Source organism: Amaranthus tricolor, chromosome 5 (assembly GCF_026212465.1).
Source record: "Amaranthus tricolor cultivar Red isolate AtriRed21 chromosome 5, ASM2621246v1, whole genome shotgun sequence".
Lineage (NCBI taxonomy): Eukaryota > Viridiplantae > Streptophyta > Magnoliopsida > Caryophyllales > Amaranthaceae > Amaranthus > Amaranthus tricolor.
Genome location: NC_080051.1, coordinates 23,422,727 through 23,442,039, shown reverse-complemented (window position 1 = coordinate 23,442,039; position 19,313 = coordinate 23,422,727). Strand labels below are relative to the sequence as shown.

Below are 19,313 nucleotides of genomic sequence, written 5' to 3'. Positions count from 1 at the left end.
CGGTGTCGGTTGAAGTTCGTGTCGAGTGTCAATCGGTCTCGGGTTGTCATCGATTACTAATTGGTTCGGTTTTTTCAAGTATAGATCGGGTTCGAGCTTTATTTTTCGAGTAGTTATCGGTTACGGATAACTATTGATCGGGTCAAAATCGAGATAAGTTAATAGTCAGGTTTTTAATTGATGTATGCTCATTTACTTACAAAAAATAATAACCGATTGTTTTATCAGATATAGCAGATAGGGGTGTCAAACAGGTCGGGTTGGGTCATTTTCAGGTTCGGATCATATATAAATGGATCAATAAACCCTTAACCTGAACCTGACCCATTTAATTAATGCTGGGTCAAAAATTAAAACCCCGACCTGATCTGTAGCAGATCGGATCAACCTGCTAATGACCCATTTAACCTACTTTTTTTTTAGGTCATTAAATTCATACATTTCAGGTCATTTGACCCATTTAACCTTAATTAAAGGCTTCCTCTAAAAATAAACGTATGCCACTTAATGCAGCGAGCACACGGTATTCTTTAGTAAAAGGCGAAAGAATAGTTCGCTTTGTGCTCACGACGTGGCTGCGTAAGTTGGTATGAGATCTGTGGAAGTGATTTAAAGGATTTTTCTTTTATTAGTATCTTTCATAGCCGATGTAGGACAACTTTCTTTGTTATTGAAAGACATCTTCAGCTGACAAATCCCTTAGCCGATGTGGGACAACTTTCTTTCTTATTGAAAGTCATCTTCAGCTGACAAATCCCTCAATACATGGTAATTGGTATTATCTTAGTTTTACGAAGTATTTGGCAAATGTTGATCCGTCTTAAATTTAATAAATGGGTTAAACAGGTTTTTTTCGGGTTTAAATATTCAACCTGAACCTAACCTATTTAATAAACAGATCAGGTCGGGTTGACCCATTTAATTAATTGGGTCAAAAATCTAAACCAAACCCGCTAATTTCGAGTCGGTTTCAGATCAGGTTAGCAGGTCGGGTCAGCTTTTGTCAACCCTAATAGGCAGATCAATTTATTTCAATTAGTTTATATATATATATATATATATATATATATATATATATATATATATATATATATATATATATATATATATATATATATATATATATATATATATATATATATATATATATATATATATATATATATATATATATATATATATATATATATATATATATATATATATATATATATATATATATATATATATATATATATATATATATATATATATATATATATATTCTGTATGCAATCTCTTCTGTATAGAACTTGTGTTCTTCCTTTTTCCGTATTATTAGAAAACTGAAATTGGACTTAATTTGCTAAAATTAGGTGAAAATTTGATTCGGATTTATAACAGTTCGATTTACAATCGGTTCGGGTTTGTATCAGTTCGAGTTAAAAACAGTTCGATTAATAATCGATCGGGTTTGTATCAGTTCGGGTTAAAAACAGTTCAATCTTAATCGGTTTTAGTCAGGTTACATTCGGTTACGTGCATAATTCGGGTCGGATTTGACTCGGGTCGATCACTGTTCAGTTCGGGTAACATCGGTTAAGGTTTATATGTCGGTTATAAAATTCGGTTGCAGTTCGAGTTCGATTTTGCCCTTTTCGGTTATCAAACGGTTCGAGTGAAGTATCGGTTCGGGTAATTGCGGTTCGGTAAACCTAAAAAACTTACATTTTTTCAGGTCGGATAATTTTCGATTCCGGGTCGGATTTTCGGGTCGGGTTTGTTTTGAACAGCTCTACTTCTCTTATTTATTCTATCACTGTCATTTATTTTTAATATTTATTGAGATTATATTTTAAATTTCTAATTGTTAATATTACTAATTATACATAATAAAAATTATAAAAAATTAATATCGATAATCATTACATTGAGACGAATTAAATAAGATTTCACTTGAATATGTTTTACCTTAAATTAAGTAAAAGACACAAAAATATATATTTCATCCCCTTCGTTACTTGAAGTTATTTTCATTTGTCATTTTAGATTTTTATTTTTTTCCTAAAAAATCTTTTTGTATATATCACAAATTTTGAGCATTATTAGCTTTATTCATCCTCGTTAATATTTTATTAATACTTATGATTTTAGATATTTTACACTAACTTTATTTTAATATTTTTATATTACTTGTGATCTCTACATGTTTTCCAACATTTTTTAAGAGTCAGATCCTCATACTAATTAATTTTAATATTTTTAAAATTTTGTATGGTTCCCACTTTTCTTCTACAAAATATTCAACAAAATAATAATTTCACCATTTTAAATATTATATTTTTCTTAATTCCCATAAACATTTCTTGTGGGAACAACTTTAAGAAAGAAGAGAGTATAATTTATAGAAAAATAGAAGAAATATACATATAACAGGAAAATATTGAAAAAGTTGGTATCTTTAAAAGACCATCTATTTGGATATTCCTAATAATTAAAAAAGAAAAATAAAAAATAGAAAACCTTAAATAACCAACTCCTCCTTCATTCAGAGTTTCATCTACTTCCTAAACATTAACTTTCTTTAATCACTTTCATTTACATTTTGCTATTAATTTTCCTATCTTCTTGCCCAATTGTCATCATTGTTTGATTTATCTTCAACCTAACTTGAGCAGGAATATAAAAAAGTTAATAACGAAAAGTAAATGAAACTCTAAATAAAGGAGAGAAACGCATGTTGGTTTTTCAAAGTTTACTTACTACATTTTAAAATTATTCTTTTACAAAAAATTTAGCCAGCCCAAATAGATAATCTCTCTAAGAGGCCGTCTATTTTCAAAAAATTTGTGATTTGTTTTAGCAATCGTAAACTTCCTTTAAACTTGTAAGTGTATTATGTATTCTCTAGCTCATGTCAATTTCTTAAATTCTATAACAAAAGGAAGTGGCACTCATTAAATTGGCTTTAGCTCTACTTTGATAACTCTGTACTCTTTATTCCCGCTCAAAGACGTATCCAGGATTCAAGCTCCCCAGAAGCACTAACAGATGAATGAAATTTTAAGAAATTTTGTAAAATGAACAACTAAATAAAAAGGAATGTAAAGGATTTAGACGAGCAAATTGAGAGGCAAAAAATTAAAGGAAAAATTACCCTGAATAATACGAACTTTCACTGATTTTCCTACAATAATACGAACTTTCAATTAACCATGAATAATACGAACTTTGATACATATTTCCCGCTGGCATACCTGACCGGTTCTTTACCTGGAGAAACGGTAAATTCTCCTTTTCTTCCTCATTTGCAGCATCAGAATGCAGGGTATTTCGACAGCTTTATTTCCATTTGCTCATCTTCCTCATTTGCTCACTCTTCTCTTCCAATTTAACTACTTCTTCCAACATCTAAATTTTTTTTCCATTTTCATTATAATCTCTAAAGTAATTTGATATTTAACATGTATTCTCCTTCGTCATCATCTCAATCTAGAACATCAATTGCAAAAGGAATTCCTTTATGTAAACATGGTGTTCATGCTAAATTACAAGTAGTCAAAAAAGGAACAAGGGTTGGTGAGAGGTTTTATGGATGTGCATTTTGGCCAGTAAGTTTATTTTTTTCAATAGCCTTATTTTGTTTTATGTTATTTTTGAATTTCTTTATCAATTAGGGTTTCATGATTTGGTTTAAAATGTAGGCACAAGATTGCAAATTTTTTAAGTGGGAAAAAGATGTAGAGTATACAAGTGAAATTTCTTCTTGTTTGGAAGAAGAGAAAGCTATGTTGATTGACAAAATAAGGAAATTAAAGGCTAAGAATGCGAAGTTGAAAGAAAGCGAAGCTATGTTGAAATTAAAAGTTGTTGAATATGTAAACGCACAAAAAGCGTTAAGTTTTGTACTTGTTGCATCATGGGTTTTATTTGTATTGTTCTTATTTATGTTAAGCTAAGTATAAGAATTTGATCATGTAATGGAATTTTATGTATTGAAAATCCAATGTAATGAAAAAGTGTAACAAAGTTTCTTCGAATCGAGAATTATAGCGTCAATCCATACATCTTATAGCAATATTTTCAATAATTACCTTTACATACATAAGCATTCCTAACACACAAAAGAGCTAAAATGTTTTCGAAAATGTAAAATTTGAACAATGTTCTAATCCATAGAATATACCATAATCGTAACTTGATACATACAAAAAAGTTATGTTTTCCAAAAGAGCAGCAAAATGACACTTATTATTACAACATCAATTCTTTGTTGTCGATACTTGGGTTGATATTATTTCAGAAGGGTTCTTCTTAGGCTTTTCCCTTTTAGCAGTACTGACACCGCTCCTTCCGCTTGCACTACCAATCCTACCCTCTCTACTCCCTTCCCCTGCTCTAATTGTTCTGTTGCCTTTACCTAAAGAACTCTGTTGTGCAGACACGTTGTGATGGGATAACTCTGGTGTGTTCGTTGCATCAACAATCTTTTTCAGTCTTCCTCTACTTCTTTTCAATGGAGGTGGTTGCTCAACCGCTTTACCCTTTTCCGGACATTTCCTTTTGTTATGTCCAACCGTATTGCAAATGCCACATGTCATTTGAACCCCGTGTCTTGAGAGCTTTCCCGGTTTTTTAGGATCTTCATCCGGATCCTTAATTCTGTTTTTTCGTGGTCTACCAGGACCAATCTTAATTGGAGGAGGATCGATCGGTTTGTCAATTTTAGGCCAATGCCTCTCGCCAATACAAGGATTGATGTTTCCTTCATAGGCTCTCAAATAAGCCTCTCTAGTGTAGCACTGATCAACGAATGACTCAACCTCCTTGTGCAAGTAAAAAATAGATGCAACTGCATGACAACATGGAATCCCTCTTAAATCCCATTTTTGAAAGTACAAGTTCTATTTTCAATATCAACCTCTAAAACATTCATACAATAGGCTACTTGGAAACGAGTTGATGTTGAAGGAATGACAGTGCACTTAGCTGCTTCTTGCTTCTCTGAATCTAACGTTTTCTGCACTTTGGGACATAACAAACCCTTCCACTTCTTTAATGCCTCTTCCTTTTTATTAGCCATCCTCTTCATTAGCATTGTTCTAATATCTTCAAGCATATCTATTAAATGATGGGATCTAGCATTCATGATGTAATTATTAAAAGTTTCTACCATATTGCTCAAAATAACATCACACTTTCCATCTAGTTTGACAAAAGATCTACAAAACAAGTGTGGACCACATTTCCTAAAGGCATCAACAGCAACCGGATTAACATCCTCCATCTCCGTAATTGCTTCCTCAAAATCAGCCAAGTTGTATGCTTTGGCACATCTCCAAAACAGTAATTTCAACTCTTGTCCTTTGAACGACTTGTTCCAATTTGCGTAGATGTGCCTAGCACAATGCCTATGTTCTGCTTTTGGAAGCTCCAGCTAGACTGCCCTCAAAATGCTTTGTACAGGATATAAGTGTATTATGCAAAATCAACATTTTCATGTTTCATCTTTCATGAACAGCATTTTTAATGTTGAATGTACAATGCAGATGCAGTGTGTTATGTTTCATGAGAATGCAGCATGTACATCATTTTATTCAGATAAACCATGTTTATCATTTTTGATATGGGGATCATCAATTGAGAATGCAGCATCTTTATCATTTTCATGAGAATGCAGCATCTTTATCATTTTCATGAGAATGCAGCATGTACATCATTTTCATGAGATTGCAGCATGTTTATCATTTCTGATATGGGGTTCATCAATTAAGAATGCAACATGTTTATCATTTTCATGAGAATGCAGCATGTTTAGCATCTCTGATATGGGGTTCATCAATTGAGAATGCAGCATGTTTATCATTTTCATGAGAATGCAACATGTTTATCATTTCTGATATGGGGTTCATCAATTGAGAATGCAACATGTTTATCAAATCTGATATGGGGTTCATCAATTGAGAATGCAGCATGTTTATCATTTTCATGAGAATGCAGCATGTTTCTGATATGGGGTTCACAATACAGAATGTTCATACTTTCAATATATGACTATGCACAACATCAAACATCCAGCTAAATCCAGCACAGTATACTAAATACAAAATAGCTAAATCAGTAGGGAAGGGTGTATACCTGGTGTTCATCTATTACTATCCAGTCTTTACCATTATCATGAGGCACACACTTCTTCAATTCAGAAATAAACCATTGCCATGATTCATTGTTATCACCCTCAACAACAGCCCACGCCAATGGATACATTTGCTCGTTAGGGTCTCTCCCAACTGCACTTAATAGCATTCCTCCCAAGAATGTTTTAAGAAAACAACCATCAATGCACAATATTTTCTTGCACCCATCAACCCAACCATCTTTAACCCCTTCAAAGCAAACAAAAAACCTCTGAAATGTGGGTGGATTTGTGCTTGGATCGGTAATAACAACGAAGTGGCTATTAGGGTTACTTCGTTCTAAAACCCCAACATAGCTTCTGATAATGTTGTTTCATGGATCCATGTAACCTCCTATGTGCAGCATACTTAATCTTGTACGCAAAGCCCCTACTAATGATAATTCGAATTTGTTTCCTAACAATATCAACTAGTTCTGCAGAAGGAATGTGTGGCCTTGACTTGAATAAATCAAGTAACTGATCTGCACACCAAGAAGCTTTGAATTGACGATTCGAATCCATGTTTCTTTGACAAGTGTGATCACCATTAACTTTCTTGACAATAAAGGAAGCTCGTTTTTTATCCCAACTGGCGTAAAGCTTAAAGGGACAACCATCAACACACCTTACACCAAGCTTATTCAATTTAGACTTGTCACTCAAATAAAATTTTACATTCCTTCCCTGATAAATTGCATATTTCCTTACCGCCTCCTTAAATTCAACTGGGGTGCTAAAAACTTGCCCAACAATCCATTTGAACCTCCTAAAATCGGTAGTAGCATCCTCATCTTCATCATTACTATGTTCATACTCAGATAAACCCTGTGTGTTACTACACTCACCCAATTTCAAAACAGAATCACCCACTTGCTCTACTTCTTCGAATGACAATGAAAAATCTTGACTATGCACAAGCTCCTCCGAAATTTCATTCTCATCTTCATCCTCATACGATAGCTCATAATCAAAATCATCATCCTCAGATGCATCCTCATCACTTGCCTCAGCACTAACACCAAAATGTGGCTCATCTTCAGAAAAATCATACTCAAGAGGTACGGAACTTTCACTAAGGGATTGTTTTGCCTTAGATGCTCTCTTAGGGGTCAACTTTTTCCTATTCCCAAAAGTGGACAAAACTTCACTACCTTTAGTACCACTTTTTCATATTTCTAGAACCAACATCTCATTATCCTTATCATTAACTACATACACAGATAATGCTCTATTTTCAACAGCTATTTCAGTCATTTTCCCAACACAAATATCATCGGTAACTCTCTTTAACCCTTCCAAAAAGCTAACAGCATTAGGTAATTGATACCAAAGATAATAACTCATGTTTTACCCCAAGATCCTCCTTTACAAGTCCTTCTAACTCAAAAATGACATCTTATCTAGGTCTACGGAGATGGTTTTACATATACCATACACATACTCAAAGCCCACAGCTTCTTTTTTTAATACCCCATCATACCAAAACTTCAAAGTAATTGATTCATTCAAATTAGCCTAAAAACAAGCAAAAAACACTAAATTACATCCATTTTCAAAGGCATAAACGTTTTTAATCAACATCAAACAATAATCATGTATGGATTAACAAAATGGAAACAAAATTCCACCCATTTTTGAGTAAATGGATAGAGAATTTCATCCATTTTCGGCTAAATGGATAAAAACAGTAAATTACATCCTTTTTCAAAGGCATAAACGTTTTTAATCAACATCAAACAATAATCATGTATGGATTAACAAAATAGATACAAACATCCATCCATTTTCGAGTAAATGGACTCATAATTTCATCCATTTTCGCCTAAATGGATACAAGCCCTAATTTTTGGGATTAAAACAAAATTTAGGGATTTATATTGCAATTGAGAAGAATTAACTAACCATGAATGAGAAGAATCAATGGAAATTACAAGCTTGAGGAAGATGATTGAAGAACAAGCCCTAATTTTCGCTGCGTGAGGAAGATGAATGTAAAATGCTCTGCGTGAGGAAGATGAGTTATGTTTCCTTACTTAGTTTCATCAGTGGCTATGGTTCTGTTTTCTTACTAAGTTTCATCAGCAAAAAAAGGAATTTTAAAAAGAATGCGTAAGTTTACCGAAAACAGGTAAACTGGTATGCCAGCGGGAAATATGTATCAAAGTTCGTATTATTCATGGTTAATTGAAAGTTCGTATTATTATAGAAAAATCAGTGAAAGTTCGTATTATTCAGGGCAATTTTTCCAAAATTAAATTAATTCAAGTACATATACAGTTTCTAAATGTAATATAAGCAACACAACACTTCCTATTGTAAAGCCACTTGAAGGCGCAGAATGCAGTAGTTGCAATCACATCTACATATTAACACTACAAAGCAGAGACTAGGAAGGCTTTCTTCAACCCGAGCGTACAGGTGCACCTTCATAATTCTTTCCGTCAAATACTCGAGCATGGGAGGGGTAGAACAAGGAAGCGTGCAAGTCTGAGCCTTGGCGGAAGAGTCATTTTGAACGATTAAAGAGGGATTAGTAACCCAACCAAGTAGATGGTATCGGCTGAAATCTGGACTTAGCACTCGCCAAGAGGTCATAGTAGTTGACATGACTCAAGCAATCACGAAAATCTGTGAATAGCTTTTCGAATATCCTCCACAACACTTTGTTTGATCTCGAATACGGAAATGGAAGAAATACCTACAATAAGAATACGTAAACAATAATCGCTTAATAGCTACAACTTGGCAAGCAAAATATGTGAAAACAATTACTCGAAAGATATTCAGAAAATTCCATCTAAACACGTCAATGTCAAGGAACCAACTCCGATGGTTAAGACCCCAAGATATGTTATGTACTCTAACACGCCTCCTCACATGAGAGCCATTTTGGGCTAGAAGTGTGGATGCAGCATAGACCCTCCTCATACCTGACGCTAATTCCACTTTAAATGAGCAGGTGATTGAAATTTGAACCCATGACCTCTTATCACGCTGGCTTCTGATACCATGTCAAGGAACCAACTCAACCAAATGCTTAAGTTGATGGTTGAGGCTAGGGTGTTCAAAACCGGATCGATCCGGATCCATCCATATTAAATTCTTACATATTACCAAAATTAAGTACTTAATTTGTGACCTTTGGGCCAAATCATGTTAAATTCTTACATTTCCTTCCAGAGCCAACCGCTTCAGTAAATGGAATGTTCTCTCATTTTCCTCTAGATTGTCGATAACAGCGAGCCAGATTAAAGAAGCAAGTTCATGAGCCCGTTCTCTTGATTTCCCACATGCTATGAACTGATCTGCACAAATTAGAGTAACAGCAGGTGAGATATAGACATACTTTCCTTGCGCGGTAGCACATATACATAGTCTAATTCAATAAGCTTTTCAAGTATTGACATTACAAATGAGTGAAAGTTGGAGAAGGAACTACGACAAAAAATAATGTTTTGATGTGCACCTATAATTGTCCCATGGAGTATTGTAGAAGGGGCTGGCATGATTGAAATTTCAAGTTGTTCCTTCAGAAAGAGATATGTATGACCCACAATCTCATCCATCTCATCTTCTAGGGAAAAGATGTGTGTACTGATATACAAAGCTGTGAATCTCCTGTATGCAAAACTTGAATCATTAAGAACTATAATCTGCCATAATTTCAATACTAGCAAGTTGCAACATCCTAATATCATAGAAATATGATAACAACAATGCAAGTTGCAACATCCTAATATCATAGAAATATGATAACAACACTGCTATAGCCCTTGATCCCAAAAGAGTGACATCAGCAACGTGAAACAATATATCGGTTCCAATCTATGTCACTTGGATTCGTCTACTGATGCCGGATACTGATACATGTCCAAGTGTCGGATACGTCTAATATTTAATTTTAGACCTAAAATGAAGTGTCTAAGTGTCATACCAATGTCCCAGCATAAGAATCGGACACGGGTACGTGAAGCATAATGAAGAGTCCGAGTAACATAGGTTCCAATTATCATACACATGAACTCTCCATTCATTCCGGTTTCTACAATTCCGATCTCTAAATCAAGAATTTTTATATCATTTTCCACTCCTACCGTAACACCCCTGAATTTCCGACCCCTTATACGAAACCAAAACCGTAAAGGACGGAAGAAAATTCGGGTGTTACAGGTGGTTACCAGAGCCAATGGTTCCTAAATTAAACGTCTGGGTATACCTTTGAAATGAATTTCGAAATTGATTTGAAAATAAAACTATTTGTTGAGGGTATGGGGTAGACATGGGTTAGGTACATATCACATCTCCACGCATTTTGATTTTCTTTGCATGTAGTATATTGGAAACTTAATTGATTTGGTATGTCTCATGTTCATGAGAGTTACTATTTTAAGTCAACCTTAATTACTACTACTATTATATAAATATTGATTTAATTAAATATATACCGATTACATTTCTGCATCATTGAGCATTAGTGATAGCCATTGAAGCAATCGAAAGTTTATAAGAATTTTATAATAGTTCGTAATTTTGGAGATACTAGTTTATGACGACATAGAAAACGTGAAACAAACGATCTTTTGTGATCATATTTGATTTTGATGCCAATATGAAATCCAGACTTGTATGTATGGTCACGCATTCTAGTTTATGCATCAATATGTCTGCATTAGTCAATAAATATTTCGATATGTATTAAGTATATGATCAAGTCTTTCTTGGTTTAGTTATTATTCAAACATATCAATTAGTCAAGCCTGTTAGTTCTTCACGGCATAAAAAGTTGTGATCAAAAGCTTCTTAATATGGTTGATAAGCATCCAAGGAAGAGCGTAAGTAGTTTGAACCAGAATAAGGACAAGAGCTAAAGTGTAATAAGAATTCGATATATTATAAATGAAAGAAAGGAGTAGGAAATTCAAGGGTGTTACACCTACTCTCCAAGTCATCTTCGGTCTTCCTCATCCTTATTGTAAATCTCACAAGTTTTAACTTTTTATTTTCCTTACAGGTTCTGCAATACTACGCTATTGCACATGCCCAGACCATATTAGATGATTCTCTTCCATCTTATCCTCAATAGTTGATAGAAGTATGATAAAATTTATTAATGTGAAAGGGAAATTGCTAGTTATTTCCATTACCCCAACAAGTTTATTCATTTCCGTCGTGAAACTTTTCAGGAGCAAAGCTAATTCTTGTTTCTAAGGTCTCTGTTTGAGCTACAGCAGTGATGATGCATCCTCGAGTTAATCATTCAGAAAATGCAACACATTACAAGTTCATCAGTTATACGTTAGATATTCTAAGATAAGAAAACAGCCATTCTGCCTCTAAACGCTCATGTCACCAACATACTTATGTGCACGAAGATGCATGGAAACTAACTTCATAGTCAAGGTGTACCTTTTACTCAGACCTTGAGGAATTGGTCCTGGCCACTTTTTAGCAAGACTCGCAAAAGGATACGTCTTAACAAGAGCAGCTTGCCACATATACTCTCCTTCAAACAAATGTGCCCATTGCTTCTTCACGCACGATATGTTAGTCCAGTCGGTCACAGGGACACGAATAAATATCTCAATTAGCAAATGATCGGGAAGCTTCCCAAGTGGGTTGTTGTATGAGATTGCAGTTTCAGTGGCATTAGTCATTAGGTATCCGCAGTACAGCTGATAATTATTTTTACAAAAAAGCCAATGATTTGCAAGGAAAACAGAACACATGTAAGTAGAAATAACAATGCAAAATAATGAAGAGGAATTACATCAAAGAAAACTCATTGCTTTACAATGGACAGGATGTTGCAACCAAAAGCTATAGATAAATAGTCAATAGTATTGTCATTTATTAAAAAAAAATACACTTATGGGTCCGTCTAGTTATTGGCATTAAATGGTAGAAATAGTAATGAAAATTTAACTAAATTCTCTAACAAAAACTACTTGAAAGGGTTTATGATCATTCTTGTACTAGTGTAATTGTTTCTTTTTCTTTACGTAATTCATTTCTCATTCATTTATAACTATTATTACATATTAGGCGATAATGAAAAATTAAGAAGAAAAACATATAATTAAAGATGAGTTTCATTAGCATCCGAATGACATATACTAAATTCATTTCTAATAACATCATTTAATAGCAATAGAAGTATCAAAATTAAAGACTGTAAGAAAACTAACTAGCTACACAAGATTTAATTCTTTTGTAAAGATTAAATCTTGTAGATTATCTCTACCACACAATAGTGTTATAGATTCTCTATGAGCATCCAATTCTAGGATTTCTAGCTTCCCACTAATTAGTGCTAAAAACCAAACAAGAGGTCCGGAGCAACTATATCTTCTCTTGCCATCAATGGTTCCTCTTGCCATGTGGTTTTAGGATGGTATCTCTTGGGCGTACGAAGATTTAGAATTCATAAAATACGCCTGGGCAACCCAAATAAAGAGGAAAAGTGGCAACTTAACATACAAACCCAAAGAAATTCACTACTAAAACCAATTGTTAGTAGTAGGAGAAAGTGGCATATATCCTCTTTCCGATATAAGACAACTCACACGTGGTTAATAATGGAGAGTTTAACATAAAGTGTATGCACCTCGTAATTCCCGATAACAAAGCATTGACAATAAGTCTAGCCCAACAAGGTTAGCATTAACTCTTGGTTATCCAAAAACATGGAAATATAGTAGCTTAACCTTTTAGGCAAATAGGGTAATTTTGATCAAGTCCAACACAAGAATTCAGTAAGAACATTGTAAAAACAACAGTAACAAAACTCCATAAGATATTCATTTCAAGACAATGATTTGAGCAGAAAATTTAAAACTTTGCTATGAAGAACCACAAATAAGCTACAGTTCATGGAACATATTATTCATCATCATAAGCTAAATTCAGTTTTCAATTATACTGTGATAAACTATATCTTTATTTAATCTCTTTTCGCTCATTCCCATTAATACACAGTTGGAATCAACCAAAAAAGAACACTTTTTTATAGATTTAATTATATTATCATAACAATCATCAGAAATCACCCAACAATGAGTTCAAACAAATACAGAACTTCTTCAAAAACCCATTAAAATCAACTGAAAAAAAAAACACAAAAAATAAGTTTCCAACATATAATAAACAAAATTGGAACAGAAATAACACAAGTTTGAGTATTTTTACCTAATGGGTGAAAGGAGAAAGAGATGAGAGATTGATGGTTGAATTGCAGATTGCTACAAGTTGTTGTACATGAAATTGGATAGGAATTCTGGTGTTATTCTACAAATATAAAGAGAACTAGGGAAAATAAAAGACGACGACGTCAACCGCAACAAAAAAGGTAGCTTTGCTAATCCAACTTTATTCCCAATCGGCCCTCTCTATTACGTCCGAGTAATGTTTTTGGGTTAGTGAAAGGTAACCAACGCCAGATTTCAAAGTATAAGCTTTGGGTTTTGTTTTGAACCGACGATTTGTGGGATGACATAACGTCGCCGCTTGGGAGTGTACTTTTGTTTTCTTCATTTTGCCGAAAATAACAAGTTAGATAAATTGTTACTATTAAGAGATAATATTGACGGTAAAAATATTGGAATGAAATGGTGCGAATTATATTGGCATGCTAAAATAAAAAATGGCAAATTGATTGGGACGAAAAAATATAATTTGCGGATTATGTTATTTTTTTCTATTAAGAGCAAATTTTATGAGATTGTTTCATAGTGGCTAATAAGATATGTCCATACAAGTACCTCAAAAGTAACTGTTTTAATATCTTAATGTATTGTTTGTGTTTTCTTGTTAATTTTCCTACAATAACATCAACTATTGATTAATCGTGAATAATAACAATTTTAAAAGATGTTTTCCTAGAAAATTAGAGTAAATTGATTATATTTACAAAGTTGTACTTATAACTCTTTATTTTTAGTCATGCATTATTAAATAATGATTGCATTAAGATATATATTGAAAAAATTAAATAAAATATCACTCTGGAATAGCAGAATATACCATTTGACTAATATATGAATTTTTTTAACTAAAATATAGTTAGTAAAAGTATCAATTAAGAATAAAATTTTAAAAAAATAAATTACTAATCAAACCTTTCACCCATTTATCGTGGATAAATCCAACTTTGAATTATTTTTTAATAATCTAACCTTCGTCTTTAGTTTGTTGTCACCATACTAATAGGGTATGCTAACTAAAAAGGTATAGCAAACTGAGAGTAAAAGTTGAATTATTATTAAATAAAATGGTGTGCTATAACAAACTAAAGACAAAAATTAAATTATTAAAAAATAATATAAAGATGAAATCGTTCGCTGAGTAAAAAGTTAAATTATTAATATCAAATTTTCTAGAATCGAAGGAATCTCTGAACCGAAAAACAGACCGAACGTCAGCGGCAATAGCACGACTAGAGGCGACGGAGGCTGATAACGAAATCAACCTTAAATATCAAAATTTATGCTTAAACATTAACAATGGTGGAATAATCATGAATATGTCGATTTAAAACCTTGATGATTCATGAAATTGGGCAATTCCTAATTAGGTTTTCTGGTTGTAATTCTTATATATCTAATTTGATTCCTCTCCGATTGATAACCTTTCGTAATAGCATTTCTCTTCCAGGAAAAGGATTGTAAACCTCTGTATTTGATTCAAATTTCTCTTTACCCTTCAAATTCTTATTCCTTTCATCTTTACTCTCAATCTCAACCACATTCTTAACCCTAATTTTCTTATTTTCACTATGAATCGATCTCCTCGATCTCACCCTATCTCTTCTCTCATCTCTTTTCTCCCTTAATTCAACCTTTCTATCTTCATCAATCTTCGATTTGATTAACTCGTCATCTTTTTTAACTTTCACTCTCGGAATCCTCCCTCCTTTAGATGTTCCAAGCATTTCGAAATCAATCTTTTTCCACCCAATCTTATCCTCATTATCCCATCCAAATCTCTCACTAATTTCAAGCAAATCAGTAACAATACCTTCAGATTCAGATTTTGAGTTAGTATTCAATACGTCGCCGTTCAGGAGTTTTTGAGCATACTCCCACTCTACTCGGTCGTTGTAAATTGGGTCTTGGAGGACTTGATCAGCAAGGTTAGCCCATTCCTCAAAATCTCTTGCTCTAAGATTGTTTGATACCCATTTCAGGTAAGTTGAAGGTAGAGTCCCTAGCATTCTTCCCTTGTATTTCCCAAAATCAATGATTCTGTCTCTTGCTGGGAGGGATGCATAAGTGATTGTGAATCTTAAGGGTTTTGGGTTGTGTGAGAAATGGAGTTTAGGACAGTTGAGGAATGTGTGCAATGAAGGGTGAGTTAGAAAAGAAGTCATGCTTATTGCTTAGCTACAAAAATGGAGAGGAAGTTTGTGTTTGGGTGTGGATAGAGTTGAGTAGTTAATTGAAAATCTTATCTTTTATGTCACTGACATCTTGTATTGGTTCTCCATGAAGGCATGGACCGCTTCACTCTAAACTTGTATATGGATGAGCTTAGATGAAAATGAATTGTACTGCCCCCTAAAAATTTTCCACTATTTGCCCTTCTAAAATTGATATACACACTCATGACTTTGATTTTGTTCTATATACTATTTTAGTCCATTTGATATGATTTGCATTAATATTTTTTTTGAACAAGATTTCACATATGATATTCGAGTATAATATTCTCAAACTCAATATTCGTACTCAAACACGGTAATATCTCTCTAAAAATATTTTTTGAGTTTAAACAAGCTAAAAGTTGGAATCGATTTACAATGGCTAACGAAAGCGACTGCGAATCCGATTGGGTACGTACTTTAATCGATTCGAATTGGTGTTTTTTTAAAAAAAAAAAAATAAAGTCGCAAAAAATGTGCGAATAAACCACGGATGAGTCGCACGTTTTGTGTGAATCATCCGTGGTCCAGTCGCACGCGACCTTTTTTATTTTATTATTTTACATTATTATTATCTAAATTATATAAAGAATTTTTTATTTATTTAGTAAAATTATATTACTATTATTATTATTATTATTATTATTATTATTATTATTATTATTATTTTTATAATTACTGTTATTATAATTTATATTATTATTATTATTATTATTATTATTATTATTATTATTATTATTATTATTATTTTCTTCTTCTTATTATTATTATTATTAATTTAAATAATTTATAATTTATATTATTAATATTATTATTTTATTGTTGTTGTTGTTATTATTATTATTATTATTATTATTGTTATTATTGTTATTATTAACTTAAATAATTTATAATTCATATTATTATTATTATTATTTTGTTATTATTTAATATTTCCTCCGAACCAATTTAGTTGTCCTATTTTCTTATTTGGCAAAGTCTTTTTAGCTGTCTCATTTCTATTTTTGTCAATCTTTTTTTACCTAAATATCCTTAGTTCACACAAGTAATTACGAATATACCCTCATATACCTTACTCACCCAACTACCCTTTACTACTTACCTTTACTACTTACCCTATTTAATGGACCCTACACCATTCTTAATAACCGTGCCCAAACAAATGGGACATCTAAATTGGTTGGGAGAGAGTATTATTATTAGAATTATTTTATTATATATATTTTTTAATGTAGTTGAAATTTTAATTATTAAAGTAAATTATTTTTTATTTTTTATTGAATATTTTTATTATTAATGTTTGTTTGTATAATGTTTTATTAACCTAATGTATGGTTTATTTCATATTTTAAATTTGCGGGACTTTGAAAATTTAATGGACAATGTAGATTACTCTGGTAGATTTGTTACGGATAGAAAATATAATTCCATAGATGAATTACATAGTTGGGCCGATGAGATAGCTATAGGAATTGGTTTTCAATTTACACGTGATTCATATAAACAAAAAGAAGGACGTTCCAGAGTTAGTTTGTATTTAAAATGTCACCGCTATGGTAATATTAGGGGTGATTTGGATAACCTAGATAATGTTGTCCAACCTGGTTCTAAGAGTAGAACATGTCGGTGTAATTTTATGATTGTAGTAAATAGTCGTAAACCAGGAGAAAGACATTGGACGGTGAGGGTGTGTCCTGGGAAAAACGTAGACATAACCATCGATTCTTAGTGTACAGAGATGGTCATATAAGGGCAAATAGGTTAAAATTAGATATTCCGCAGCACATACGAGAGCTTAGTGCAACCGGCATGCAACCTGCTTTTATCATGACTTCAATTAGAGAAAATTTTCTTGGTTTTTTTTGCTAGTATGAATCAAATATATAATGTTTGGCAATCAATAAGGAGAGAAGAGATGGAAGGTAGGACTCCCCTTCAACACTGTCTTTATATGGCCACAGAGCATAATTACGTGGTTTAGACAGATTTGGATAGTGAAGGGGAATTGAACAGATTATTAGTTGCAAATCCTACCTCCATCCAGATGATACGTATGTGGTAATATGTTGTGTTGATACATACAATGTACAAAACAAACAAACAAAAGTGGCCACTGTGTGAAGTAATCGGAATGACGCCAACCAATCACAACTTCTTGATTGCGTTTTGTTTGATGCGAGATGAGGCAGCTGTGTCATATTCGTGGGTGTTGCAGGGATTGAGAAATATTTTTGGCACAGCTCAAACTCTTAGCGTCATTGTAACTGATCGAAATGAGGATTTATCTGCAGCTATTCGTGATGTTTTCCCAGGTAAAAAGATTTTGTTGATTAATTATTTTCGTTCTATTTATTGAATATGTCTTAATTTCGTTCAATGTTGTGTTTAATGTAGATGTGCGACATTTGTTATGCGTATGACATATTGTCAACGACGTTGAGAACATGGTGAACAAGTTGTGTGGTGGGAAAAGAAATCAACAAGGGCAGGTATTCAGGAAAAGTAGATGGAACCCCTTGGTTGACAATTCTACACTCGCCGAATTTGAAGACAGATGGCAATCGATTTTGAGTACCTGGTCGGTTTAGAACAGATTGGTCGTTCGATATTCTGCTAGAACATGGATTCCACTTAAAGAGAAATTTGTGCGTGCATGGACGAATGACTGTTTACACATGGGTAACCAGACTACCAGCAGAGTTGAAAGCCAACACTCGTCTTTCAAGTATTATCTTGGTAGCGGTAATAGCTCATTTGATACTCTGTTTAAAAGGGCACACACACAGATAACAAATTAGCAAGCTAGGATCCGAAAAACGTTAGAGGAATCCATGAATTTTATTTCAAGGACGTTGCGACATCATTTCTTTAGACCTTTATATCGCCATGTATCTATTTTTGCCTTGGAACAATTCCAGCTTGAGCATAACCGTAATGCGGTTGTGCACTTCAACGCACCCATGGATTGCCGTGTGCTTGTTATTTCTATCTGTCGCTCAGGTCACATGGTTCTTTGTATTTGGATGATATTCATCCATTCTGGAGAACTTTGACGTACACAGAGGTAGGAGTTGACACCAACGAAGGAGTACGGCACGCAAACGCCGACGACAAAGAGTACTTTCAATCGTTGGTCGATGAAGTCTTAAAAGCTGATCCCGCAGTTGTACGACTCTTGTCTCAGGTACTTGAAGATGAATTACACCCTGATGGAGCCGATATACCTTAGCCTTACGCAAGTCCACCTAGAAAGCGAAGACCAACCACAAGCAAAACCTTTAGAAGAAATAAAAGAGCATTTGAATATAGCAGATTATCTCTCATGGTCGAGGGTCTGGATCTTCATCCCGCGAGAGATCCAGTGGTAAATCTAGTGGTCGAGAAACGCAATCCTCCGTTGGAATTAAGTTTAATTTCAACTTATCTGGTACATGACTTTCCTTTCCGTTACTCACATACGTTTATTACAACTTAATGTTACTAACTTTTTTTTTAATAATTGCAGATGGTTCAGCAGGTCGTGATTTTTCACTGTTTCCATTGCCGAATCACATCCCGCATATTCTCCCTCCTTACTTGTTTGATTGGATTGATGTTATGGGTAACGATAATTGTGGATTTAGAGCTATTGTCGTCACAGAGTTGGGAGGCGAGGAGGCATGACCTCTTTTAAGACGTGCAATGTGTATGGAAATGCAAATAAACAGAGAGCAATACCTACGTGTGTATCTATCGGCAGAG

At 33.4% G+C, this 19,313-nt stretch overlaps 2 protein-coding genes, 1 long non-coding RNA gene and 1 other non-coding gene across 4 annotated transcripts; 1 reads left to right on the top strand and 3 right to left on the bottom strand.

Annotated features, from left to right (window-relative positions):
• Positions 1–461: 461 nt before the first annotated feature.
• Positions 462–577, bottom strand: LOC130814357 (U5 spliceosomal RNA). The gene has a single exon (XR_009042385.1). It is a non-coding gene; the product is annotated as a U5 spliceosomal RNA (small nuclear RNA).
• Positions 578–8,334: 7,757 nt separating this feature from the next.
• Positions 8,335–14,244, bottom strand: LOC130813923 (uncharacterized). Its single transcript, XM_057679841.1, has 5 exons — positions 13,343–14,244; positions 11,564–11,829; positions 9,624–9,775; positions 9,326–9,462; positions 8,335–8,855 (listed from the first exon to the last, which is right to left on the bottom strand). The coding sequence occupies exons 2-5, from the start codon at positions 11,809–11,811 to the stop codon at positions 8,688–8,690; spliced, it is 705 nt and encodes a 234-aa protein (XP_057535824.1). The 5' UTR covers positions 11,812–11,829; positions 13,343–14,244; the 3' UTR covers positions 8,335–8,687.
• A 147-nt stretch (positions 14,245–14,391) lies between these two features.
• Positions 14,392–15,733, bottom strand: LOC130813924 (uncharacterized). Its single transcript, XM_057679842.1, has one exon. It carries the CDS (start codon positions 15,519–15,521, stop codon positions 14,745–14,747), a length of 777 nt encoding a protein of 258 aa, XP_057535825.1. The 5' UTR covers positions 15,522–15,733; the 3' UTR covers positions 14,392–14,744.
• A 736-nt stretch (positions 15,734–16,469) lies between these two features.
• LOC130813922 (uncharacterized) lies at positions 16,470–19,192 on the top strand. The gene is made up of 3 exons (XR_009042262.1): positions 16,470–17,884; positions 17,967–18,999; positions 19,078–19,192. It is a non-coding gene; the product is annotated as an uncharacterized LOC130813922 (long non-coding RNA).
• The last annotated feature ends 121 nt before the right edge of the window (positions 19,193–19,313 follow it).